This window comes from Carassius carassius, chromosome 27, assembly GCF_963082965.1.
Source record: "Carassius carassius chromosome 27, fCarCar2.1, whole genome shotgun sequence".
Classification (NCBI taxonomy): Eukaryota; Metazoa; Chordata; class Actinopteri; order Cypriniformes; family Cyprinidae; genus Carassius; species Carassius carassius.
In genome coordinates, this window is record NC_081781.1 from 17,800,001 (window position 1) to 17,811,394 (window position 11,394).

Below are 11,394 nucleotides of genomic sequence, written 5' to 3' on the forward strand. Positions count from 1 at the left end.
GTCTCAAAGACCTATTTCTAAAAGTTGTCAAAGCTTGTTTTGAATGTTCCTGTTTATTTATTTATTTATTTTAAATTATTATCTTACTACATTATCAAAACAGTATGGGTGAATGGTCCAGCACATTCCAAAGCTGTGTTGCAAATGTAATAATTTGTAACTCTTTGCTTAAAGTGTTAAAAATTGCTGATGACACTGATCAAGTGGATTTTACAGTTTTGGAATTTAAAAAAGCAAATCTTTGGCCTTACATGCACATTTGCGGGGGCTTAATTATCCAATATCAGGCTGTTTTCTTCTGCCAAGAGATGATGTTGAGTAAATGGATCCATAAAGAGAATTTGCACCCTGATGGAACATGGCCAACCTTGATGTTTAAACTGCACATTTTTTCAGCGAAAACCTTCTTCTGTAATCTTTATAATGGGCTGAAGTTTTTGCAGATAAGCAATTTGTGATGATGCATTAGAATAATTGGTCTTCTGTACATAAATCACACAGTTTAGAGAGCTTGCTGACTACGAGTCTAAATCCTCCTATTTGTCTTACCAAAAAAACACAGCCATATCCGTTTCTCAAATCTAATGATGCATTCGTCTAATATAGTAGTGAAAAGCTAGATAATGACCTGATTAAGGAGTATGACAGTAAAACGCACTCTCGGTAATGATTCATTTCCACTGCCACAGTCAACAAAGCCACTAATGTCAGTGATAAGCAAGTTAATTCATCAACTTCTGTTAAATATCATCATTCCATCAAATGAACATTCCTTACTATATGAACAGATATCAAATAAGCTTGCATAAGTACCTCCTGTATCATTAACACAGCTTGAGAGCACTGATGAATCAAAACTTGGTTTCAGCATGCACTTCCCAGAAATATTTTGCTTAAATGGAAACCTTTGATTTTCTATGAATGCTGAGAAAACCTTCAGCAGCATGTTTGGAATTCCGAGCCATAGAGTGCTTATCTTGATAGGAATGCTGACTCACTGCTTCCTGTTTCAGTTGCATACAGGCAGGCAGGAAACCACAGGAGCAGCTCTTGGGTGTTGGTTGCGTTCTTAGTTATCTACAAACATATAAAGCCCCAGGGGTGCGTTTAAGGCAGGGAGTGAAGCAGTATAAATGCTGGGCATTACTCATAAACATCCGAGTCACCAGAACCAGAGCTTTACACTGAGAAATTGGAGAGACGTGCCTCAAAGCATTTTAAATTAAGAGGGTGCTTTTTAAATTCTCTTAAAATTACACCTTCTATTAAGCAAACATTTTAAAAGGCGTGCAAAAATGAAATTACTTTTTTTTTCCCTTAACGGTTAACACATTGTACATTGGTCATACTGATCATACTTTTAATTCAGCAAGGATGCATTAAATTAATCAAAAGTGACAGTAAATAAATTTTACTTAAAACTAATAAATATTTATTAATAAATAAAATAAATGCTGTTCTTGTGAACTTTCTATTCATCATCTATTTCATCTGAAAAAAATGTATATATCATGTTTTCCACAAAAGTTTTAATAATAAGAAATGCCACTGGTTTCCGAAGGATCGTGTGACTGTGAAAAAAGAGGAAATGTTCTCAGAACTTTGGCAGTGTTCTCAAAGTTCTGAACAAATGTTACATTAACAGAATGTTTTTTCAGAATTATCTGGTCTTTAGTGATGTTCTCAAAACATTAGCAGAAAAACTTGATTCATGTTTCATCATTCATGATTTTGGGCAATGGGAATATTTGTCCATCCTTTTGTTCTGCATGTTTTTGTATATAAACTATATAATCTGAATAAATTACATTTTAAAATATGTTGAAATTGTTATTTGGAATTGTAATACTGCTTCCCGATAGTACTGTTTTTACTGCATATTTGATCAAGTAAATGCAGCCTTGGCAAAAAGCAAACTTTTAAATAGTAGTGAACAATCACAAATTCCTTGACTGTGTTATCTAACTCTTTAATCTATTCGTGGTGAACAGAACATTCACAGTCTGTTATCTCAGGAGGAAGCCCTGTAAGTGCTAAGTCCAGTAATGACTGATCATTTTATGGTTTCCTGCATGAAACTTCACTGATCATGTAGTCAGCTCATTTAAAACACATTTAAATCATTTCAGAGTTCAAATGATTCATAGGTAATGTGCAGAAATAATGTTTAATATCAGTGCATGGTTTTACTGAAATTTCCGACTGAGATATAAGAGGATCTTGTTTACTCACTGTTAAAAACCAATGTGTCATACTTCTGAATTTTCCAAAAGCTTTATCAGAGAGTTAATGTGTTTAATTTCTGTGAATAAAATAATCAAATTTAACTGCATAAATAATGACTGGTAAAACACTCCCCCAGTCTTCCAATTGGTTGGATAAAATGATAGCTCCGCCCCAATCTCGTACCATTGGTTAGGCTGGGCTGGTCAAATGCTCAAACAAACAGAGCCACAGTCTTTCAGGGGAATCAAACAAACGTCATATTTACAGTTGTCTGCATACTTACAGCGGTGATATAAGAAAGTAACTTATCGAAAAAAGTGCACACTCACCTTTAAAAAAATTATGAAATACCCTAAGAAGCCCACAAGATAAAACAAATCTAAGAAAAAAATCTTGACAAAACTGGCATACAGTAAATGTAAAAAATTATTTACTGATATACAGGGATTCATTATTGTTCCTTTAGTATATTCCCCATAATCCATACTTTGATCCGGAGTTTAGTCCATCCTATCATTCCATATGTTTTTGTGCATCCCCTTTTCAGTTCATCTATTGGTGCTGCATTGAGGTCATGGTTGCATCTCGTACTGGCCCTCTGTAGCAATGAAAAAGTCATTGAGTACGTCCTGTAGGTGGTCAAAGGTGGGCCTGTCCTCTGGCCTATCCCTCCAGCACTTCAGCATGATGTCATAAAGCTCCTCTGGACATCCATCTGGACACGGCATCCTGTAGTCCCTGTCAAGGTTACGGATCACCTCTGGATTCGTCATGCCTGAAATTGAATAAAGCCCAGCCAGGTTTGTTAAAGATCTACCCATCTATCCTACACTGTTCTGAATGAAAAACTAAACCCAAGAGAGAAAAGCCCATTACCTGGATATGGCACTCTGCCGTACGTGACAATCTCTGTCAAAAGAACTCCAAAGGACCACACGTCTGACTTGATGGTGAAAGTACCAAAGTTGATGGCCTCAGGGGCCGTCCATTTAATAGGGAACTTTGCACCTGTTTCGTAAAAAAGATGTGATAAAAGGCGATAAATGGGGTTTTTGTAAAAGCGATGTGCAAGCATGGAAAATTTGTATTTTGCAAAAATTTATTAATGATCCAGAAATACTATAAATAAAGCCTAAAGTAATGAAAAATATACTATAAATAAAGCCTAAAGTAATGAAAAAAATACTATAAATAAAGCCTAAAGTAATGAAAAAAATACTATAAATAAAGCCTAAAGTAATGAAAAAAATACTATAAATAAAGCCTAAAGTAATGAATAATCTGCCTTTATGTAGTAAAAACAGACAACACGGAAATTTCACCATGGAAAGAAGCTGTTCAATATCAGTAGCTCATACCCAACCTTAAAGGTCAAATATGTCAGATCATCACATTAGAAATCAAATGTCAGCATTGACTGGTGCCAATGAATCTTTGGCAGTGGGAAAAATACTGCACTGTGGGAATAAACTAATGTACTCACCTTCTTGTGCAGTGTATTCAGATTCTATGATCCTGGCAAGGCCAAAGTCTGCTATTTTACAGTGCAGGGTCTCAGAGACTAGAATATTAGCGGCACGCAGGTCTCTGTGAATGTAATTTTTCCTTTCGATGAAAGCCATTCCCTCTGCAATCTGTTACACAGAGAGAAATTAAACTGAATGTAATAAGATAGGCAATATGTGGAATACTTGGTAATTTTAAAAATGCAGTTTCTCAAAAAAAATACTTATACTAAAATTTTGTTTATCAGTGACATTATTTAAAATCGCTCCAAAAAATATTCAGCATCAAAGGATATTGTTTGATGGCAAGAACAGGGCAGAAACGTAAGTTAGCAGCAACATAGTGGGCTCTAACAGGAAGTTTCACAGAGAGCAAGAACACAGTCTGGGGCTTGTTAGGGGCTTCAGGTCGATGGAAAAAAGTACGTAATATCCTGCCGGAAGATATTAATCTAAATTTGTGGTGGTGTTTCTAGAAGAGTTCAGATCTAAAAATGTTCAGGCCATGTGCTTACAAGAACAAGGACCATTTCCTCTACATATCCCTGACAGTATCTGGTGCATAACAATTCTAAAAATAGTTACAGAAGTTGAAAATGATGTACAGGGGGTGCATGAATTAACTAATTAATGTGCAGGTTTCCATGCAGTGCATTTAAATGTATCACGTTCCATAAAGATTCAAATCTGCAGCGCCAGAGAAATAATTAATTTTTACTAAGACAATCAAGTGAAATCATGGCAAATTTAATTATTCTTACTTGAGCAGTCATATCAATCAGCTTGGGAAGTTTTAATTTGTGGCCATCTTCCGTCTTCAGAAAGTCTAACAAGCTTCCTTGAATAGGAAAAGAACAATTGTAAAGTTTGGACAGTTATGTCATAATTTGAATAACAAATGGTTTAGGACTCTAATAAGGTTCTGGTAATACCAACCATTAGCCATGTATTCTGTGACAATATATATGGGTTCTTTGGTGACTACAGCATGCAGTTTGACCAGTCTCTCGTGCTGGAGCTTCTTCATCAGATTAGCCTCCTGAAGGAATGCCTCTGGCTCCATGGTGCCTTCCTTTAAAGTCTTGATGGCAACTTTCTGGGAGTTTTTGTAGTACCCTACAAACAAGAGCCACAAGCACATGCAGTTTCATCAAATAAACTTTTGGCAGCTCAATGAATAACATTTTTAGGACACATATAATTTTAGCCTTTATAATTTTAGTTAGATTGTTAAAAAAGGGCCTAGAATCAGTTATTTATGATCAGGTATGCTGTAAAAATCAAGTTTTAATAAGCTCTTTTGTCTATTTTTTTTCTTCTTTTAAACAGGATATATTTACTGTCTGTTCTTGCTTCAAGCATATACCTAGTTACATAAAACAAATAAAATCATTGAAAAAAAATCTAATGTATAAAAATAAAACTATAATACTGTATAAAAACAACAACAGCTAATAATATTAAAACAAATATTATGCCATTCTGCTTCTCAAGTAAATGTATATGTATGTTAAAAGAATTTTAAAAGAACAAGTTGTTAAGATCTGCAAGAGCGCATACTGTATAGTGGGGAATATGGATCAGAGGTTTTTGCAGCTTCCGATTAATATTGACCCTGGTGGCCAAAGTAAAAACCTCTTTGACTTTCAGTTAAATTATCATTCATGTGGCTAAAATGTGACAATACCACACAAAACCACACAAAACACTGACACACCCTTGAACAAACAACTTCAGGGCCAGTATAAAAGAAGTGTATTCTGAAGTGAGATGAATACAAAGACATATTGACTTTCGGTCACACTTTATTTTAAGGTCCAATTCTCGCAATTACCAAACAATTAACTATGACTTTTGCCTCAATAAACTCCTAATTTGCTGTTTATTTATAGTTAGTAAGGTAGTTGTTAAGTTGGGCAGTATTAAGGACGTAGAATATGGTCATGCAGAATATGTGCTTTATAAGTACTAATAAACAGCAACTAATTAATAGTAAGAATTGGTCATTACCTCATTTTTATATTAATTAAATCTCTGATTGAATTTAGCCTCTGATTAAAATGTTTTAATTACATTTTGTAAAATCATTTTATGCATGTTACATCAAGGCAACACTGTTACAATGAAAATAAATTACGTTTTATAGTATTACTATAGTATTCCCCTCAAAAATGAATATCTTCCATTTTAATTAGTGTTTATAAAATTGACTCCTACTGTAGGTTTTGTAGCGTTTAAATCAAGATAATGAATCTGACTACATACTACACAAAATTAAGAATACTCTCTAATAAACTTAACTCAAATTGTCCAGAGCAAAAATATGTGTCAACCAACCATTGAGGCAGAAAAGGAAGAATAAAGATTTGTTACAAAGGCAACATTGCACAACTGAACATTCTTCTGTTTCTTACCCATCCACACTTCTCCAAACTGACCGGCACCCAGTTTTTTCACCATTTTCAGAGTCTCTCTGGGAATCTCCCACTCATCTTGAGCCCAGGGTCTCTGAGGGGAAGCAGTTTTACACGGACTTCCTAGCTTCTGGCATAAACCATCTGCTGTCCCTTTATGTGCAATAAAAGAGTTTGAGAAAACAGCAAGAAGGTTGAGTGGTGATTATTTCACAAATGTAGGAACAATTTCTAATTAAACAAGACTAGCATCTACCAATCTGTCTGAACTGAAACAATGTTTACTGGTTTTGATTCTGTCTGGAGAAAAACACGAGATGTGCCCAAACCAAAACGTAGAAAAAGGTTTTTGCTACTTGTAAACAGTTCTATAAAAAGACACAACAAACCAAAATGGGGCGAGAATGTGGAGTACGAACTGAGACTAAAGCTGACCTATTTATCTGGTGGTTAAAGCAACTGTTTGTCATGTTCTCACAGCTACGACCACAGAAAGTATACAGTGGAAGAAACAGAAAAGGTCCTAGATACAGCCACAGTCTTCGCTCTCACTACTTACTGGAGTAATATTTTACTAGTTCCTGAAGAGAAGAAAAGGTTGTGGAGGGAGAGATGTAGAAACCACCGTTATCAAGGCCTCGGATCTTATAATGCTTGACTACATCACCATGCTCTGGGGTAGAGTCTCTTATAGACAGAGAGAAAGCACCTGCAGAGGATCACAAACAGCTGTTCAGTAACATGGCTGATCAGTAGGCTCTTCTCATTTTTATGAAGAACAGAATCACAGCCAGCCCAGTTCTGTAAAGGTTTTTGAAATAGCGCACATTAAATGTCATCTGACAGGTATCACAGAAATATGTGGCCTAACAATATGAGAACCAATAGTTGTCGGCCTAGACTCTGTAAAAAGATAAACGTAATCAGGGAAGCATTCAATACCTTTAAGACAGCTCTTAGAATCTCTGAATCATTTTGTATGTTCAGGATTTTTCACATCAGGTTTGCTTGTCTTTAAAGAAATGGCTGACATTGCTTATAGAACCTTAAGTAATTTGCTACACAGTAAACAGATATTTTTTATGTATTTAGTGATTTAACACTGCATTATAAACACAAACTGTTTTGTCTTATTTTCCAGAACATATATCTAAGGCCATGCATTTGGTCAAATTATACACTCAGTAACCTCAGTTACTGAAAATTTTCCAGTGAAGTCTAGTTTCTGCATTTTCCATAGCTCTGCAAGTAGATAAATAAAATAAAAAGGCTATTAATATCTCCACTCAAATCAAAGCACAGATCTCAGTGCATAGGTTGACATTTATTTGCTCTTTCGGGCTCTCTGCGGGATGTGAACTTGAAAAAGAGCTGCAGATGAGATTCTGGAAACTTTTTTTGATCAAAATCAAATAAAAGTAACAAAGTTTTGAGGCTGTGAACCCAGTGCTCCCTTAAATGTTAATTTAGTTTGGCTGGTCTGAGATAAAAAATAAAAAAAAGATCAGAAGAACTGAAAATATTGTGATGGTGTATCAAACTGACTACTTTAAGTCATTTCTTTAGTATTTCCTTCTCTTTATGATAGAAACTGAACTAATGTTATAATTCTTGCTGTGGCTGGATAATGTAGTGATACACAGTACAAGCTGCTTAAAAATCACAGCCTCTCTAATGTTTCTGGTTCAACTCACCTTTGTAATATGTTTTTGGAGTTTTTTAGCACCAAAATTGATAATATACGTAACCACGTTGTTACCACTCATACTTCTGCTGCTTCCTCCTTAAATATTTCTGCATTTTCTGGTATCTCTCTCTCTAACTTTGCCATTCATGACTCCCAATCTCTATGTAATATGGTTTAAAAACTGAAAGCCTCATCTGATACCATCTTGTCTGTTTAAATCATGTTTTTATTCTCTCTCTGCTGTTGTTTTGAGAATTATTAATAACTCTCTGTGCACCGATGTTGTGCCAGCAGCACTTAAACTTCCTGCAGTCACCCCTGTACAAAAAAAACGAACAACATGGAATTTGATCATCTGAATAATTTTCATCCCATAATCTTCCATTCCTTGCTAAAATTTTAGAACAAACAGTGGCTTCTCAATTGCTTTATCATCTTTCCTCTAATGACCTTTTTGAGCCACATCAGTCTGTAATCCGTAAACTCCACAGCACTGAAACAGCATTAGTTAAGGTCACTAATGACTTGTTAATGGCTTCTGATTGTGGCCGTCTATCTATACTGATTCTTCTTAATCTTAGTGCCGCTTTTGACACTATAGATCACTCCATTTTAATCACCCGTTTAGAGACTATCTTTGGAGTTTCTGATTCTGCATTAAAGTGGTTTAAGTCCTCCCTCTCTGATCGCAAGCAGTTTGTTGTGATGGGTGATTGCAAGTCTGAGGTTGGTGTGGTGTACTCTGGTGTTCCCCAGGGATCAGTTTTGGGCCCTTTACTTTTTAGTATTTACATTTTTCCATTTGGCCAACTTTTAAGAACACTTGGTCTTATTAACTTATTAACTTATTACTTTTATGCCGATGACACCAAGATCTATGTGCATTCAAAACCTGATGTCTCTTCTTTCGCAATATTTTACTGAGATTAAAAATTTTTCAAGTGATGCTTATTGGTTCACCTCATCAGTTGCGTAAAGTTAAGAGTCCATGACCTTAAGTGTGGATGGCTCTGCTTTACAATTCCAAACTACACTAAAAAATCTGGGGGTGATATTTGACACCAATTTAACATTTGACCATCATATTGGTAACACAGTCAAAGCATCATTTTTTCATCTTAGAAACATTGCCAAATTACGTCCCAAGTTGACTTTCTCTGTGGCTGAAAAGTTAGTTTTATTTTATTGTTTGCTTAGTTTTTTACTGCCTGCACTGTTATGTGTATCTTTTAATTTCATATTTTTTATGTAAAGTGCTTTGAGATGCTACTTTTAAAGGCGCTATATAAAATAAAGTTTATTATTATTATTACTGTAGCAATGGAACTCTTTGAAATGTTGTGCACTTTTGTGCTTTTGGGCCTCAAGACGTGTACTACTTGAGCAGCCATTCAATGATCACATGAAAACAAAGGGAATTAATTTTACTGGCATCTGACCTTTGGTTGTTTCACTTTCTCTCACAAGAAATGCTCCAGGTTTGTTTCCTGGTGCCAGCAGAAAACGTTCTGTGTCTCTCCGACTCATGTCCTTGAAAAACCATCTGGAACAGAAAACAGAGCCTTTATAATATCTTTCTTTTACAAAGATTAAGTTTACAAATTATAAATCAGTTAGGTCCGAGTGACACTGCAAGAGTATTGATGTTATTAAGCATGACATTAATTCAGTGCCATCGGCTGAAATACAGCAGTGCTAATATTCAAAACAACGAACCACACTCTTGCCCATGCGCTACTGCTGAAACATATCCATATACTGGTAATATTTGTTATTACTGTACCTCTCCACCTCCATCGTGTGTGCTCTTGCCACATATGTAGACGGAATATATCCCTCATAACCAGTGACCAAGGACTTCGCCAACCACCATTCACCAGTCCTGAGAAAAACGTGAGACAAGTTAGTCGCTGTTATCATTTGGCTCTTTAATCTTATTTTTTATGTGTTATTTGTGTGTGGTTATTTTAGTTGACTTTTGCATGTAGCAAATTTAAACAGTACACAATATAAAAATTATTCACCTGGAATAACATAAGCAAAAAGGTAAAATGGGTTGATATCTTAACTAGAAGTTTATTAGCCCAAAACTATGCCTACTGTGTTATTCACACTTTATTAAGTTAACAAAGTTCTTACCAATTTTGATTAATTGTAAACATTTACAAGTGGAGATCCTCTCTTAATATAAATTGCTGGAAGTCTTTGCTGTATTTTAATTTTATACTTGTACTACCAAAAAAGTAGCGGTATTTTTTACTCACTCTTTAATAATCTTGAGTCTGTCTCCTTTTTTGAACTGTAGATCATTATCACTAGCAGGCTGGAAGTCATATTGAGCAATGACAATATCTTCATCTGAAAAGAAAGTTAAAATATGCAATTCAAATATTGGATTACCATTGCCTTCTGGTGCATTACGTGTGAACAATAACATGCCATGACAGTTTCTGGCCTTTTATTTTAAAATTTTTAATAAGAACACAAGATCTGCACCCAGCAACATTATTAATATAATGTATTCAAAATGGTTTTTGAAAGAAAAACGCTTTCCCGAATGTAAAAACGTATTACCTAGACTGTTGCTCTGCTTCCTGTGATCTCTTGACAACTGTAAATAAAAGATTTCATTATCATATTCATTAATGATTTCTAAAAAACTAACATGTAATAGAAATGTATACATTTGCAGTAATATAAAGTGTGGTAATATTTAAAAAATAAACTGGAAATAGTCTTGTTTGTCACTTTGAAGCTCAGTAAAAGAAAAAAAATACATTTTCTCAGTAGAATTCAGCTGGTCATTAAAACACTATAATCAGCAATACTTACATGAAAGTGGTTAGAGTTTGATGAATTATTATGTTCATGCCCTTTAGAGTCTTTGCGATGTTTCTGGTCACTACAAGCACAACCCATCCTAAAAAAAACATTTAATCAGTGTTCATTTACTTATGTGTTATCAAATCAATTCTATTACTTCCTTGTAATCACACCTATATTCACGGCTGTCAGTCTCCCCAGTTCTCTGCTCGGAGTTCAGTAATAGTCCAGAAGAAACCCAGAAAGGTCCAGAAAGGCATCAATTTGGGTGCTGAATAAAAACATTTTTAAGCTCACCCACATGAGCCAAACATGATCATGATTTTAACACAGTTTGGTTTACACTTTAAAAACTTAATCAGTATGATTCGATTAGTATAGTTAGACAATCACTGACAAACGCAATCTTATCACACAAACAAAAATAAAACACAAATATTAAAATATTTATTAAAAAGTGCTTTCCCTTATGAAAACAGATTCCATTGGATGGAAATATTAACTAGTGCAAAAGACAAAAAATGGGATTTTTAGGTGTTTTTTATTGAACTAAACAAAAGAAACGTATAACACATTTACAGCTAAAGTGAAGTTTAAATAACAGTTTCCATTCAGACTCAATATAAGCATAATCACAAATCTCATTAAATGCAGACTACTACTTGAAAGTCAAAATATGAAAATATTTTTAAAGTTTTAAAAAATGCTACCGATGAAGTAAGAAAAACTACAAAATGTT

General features: G+C 34.6%; 1 protein-coding gene across 2 annotated transcripts; it reads right to left on the bottom strand.

Annotated features, from left to right (window-relative positions):
• Nucleotides 1-668: 668 nt before the first annotated feature.
• LOC132106924 (tyrosine-protein kinase Blk-like) lies at nt 669-10,946 on the bottom strand. Of its 2 annotated transcripts, XR_009424209.1 has the most exons (14): nt 10,829-10,946; nt 10,665-10,752; nt 10,407-10,443; nt 10,097-10,190; nt 9,616-9,714; nt 9,272-9,375; nt 6,705-6,854; nt 6,146-6,298; nt 4,668-4,847; nt 4,493-4,569; nt 3,710-3,860; nt 3,103-3,234; nt 2,556-3,001; nt 669-1,077 (listed from the first exon to the last, which is right to left on the bottom strand). XR_009424209.1 is itself a non-coding variant. In XM_059513021.1 (13 exons), exons 2-13 carry the CDS (start codon nt 10,749-10,751, stop codon nt 2,799-2,801), a joined length of 1,467 nt encoding a protein of 488 aa, XP_059369004.1. In that variant the 5' UTR covers nt 10,752; nt 10,829-10,946; the 3' UTR covers nt 2,466-2,798. The 2 variants fall into 2 exon arrangements, 1 of the variants encoding a protein (XP_059369004.1); XM_059513021.1 differs by lacking the exon at nt 669-1,077 and having other exon boundaries at nt 2,466-3,001.
• Between the last annotated feature and the right edge of the window lie 448 nt (nt 10,947-11,394).

What these genes read in the sequence shown, in the direction of transcription:
- LOC132106924 (XM_059513021.1), bottom strand. Translation starts at nt 10,751, where the DNA reads ATGGGTTGTGCTTGTAGTGACCAGAAACATCGCAAAGACTCTAAAGGG. An exon ending in CACACGATGGAGGTGGAGAG is followed by an intron (nt 9,376 to 9,615) that starts GTACAGTAATAA and finishes TTTCTGTTCCAG; the next exon opens with ATGGTTTTTCAAGGACATGA. An exon ending in CACAGAATACATGGCTAATG is followed by an intron (nt 4,570 to 4,667) that starts GTTGGTATTACC and finishes TTCCTATTCAAG; the next exon opens with GAAGCTTGTTAGACTTTCTG.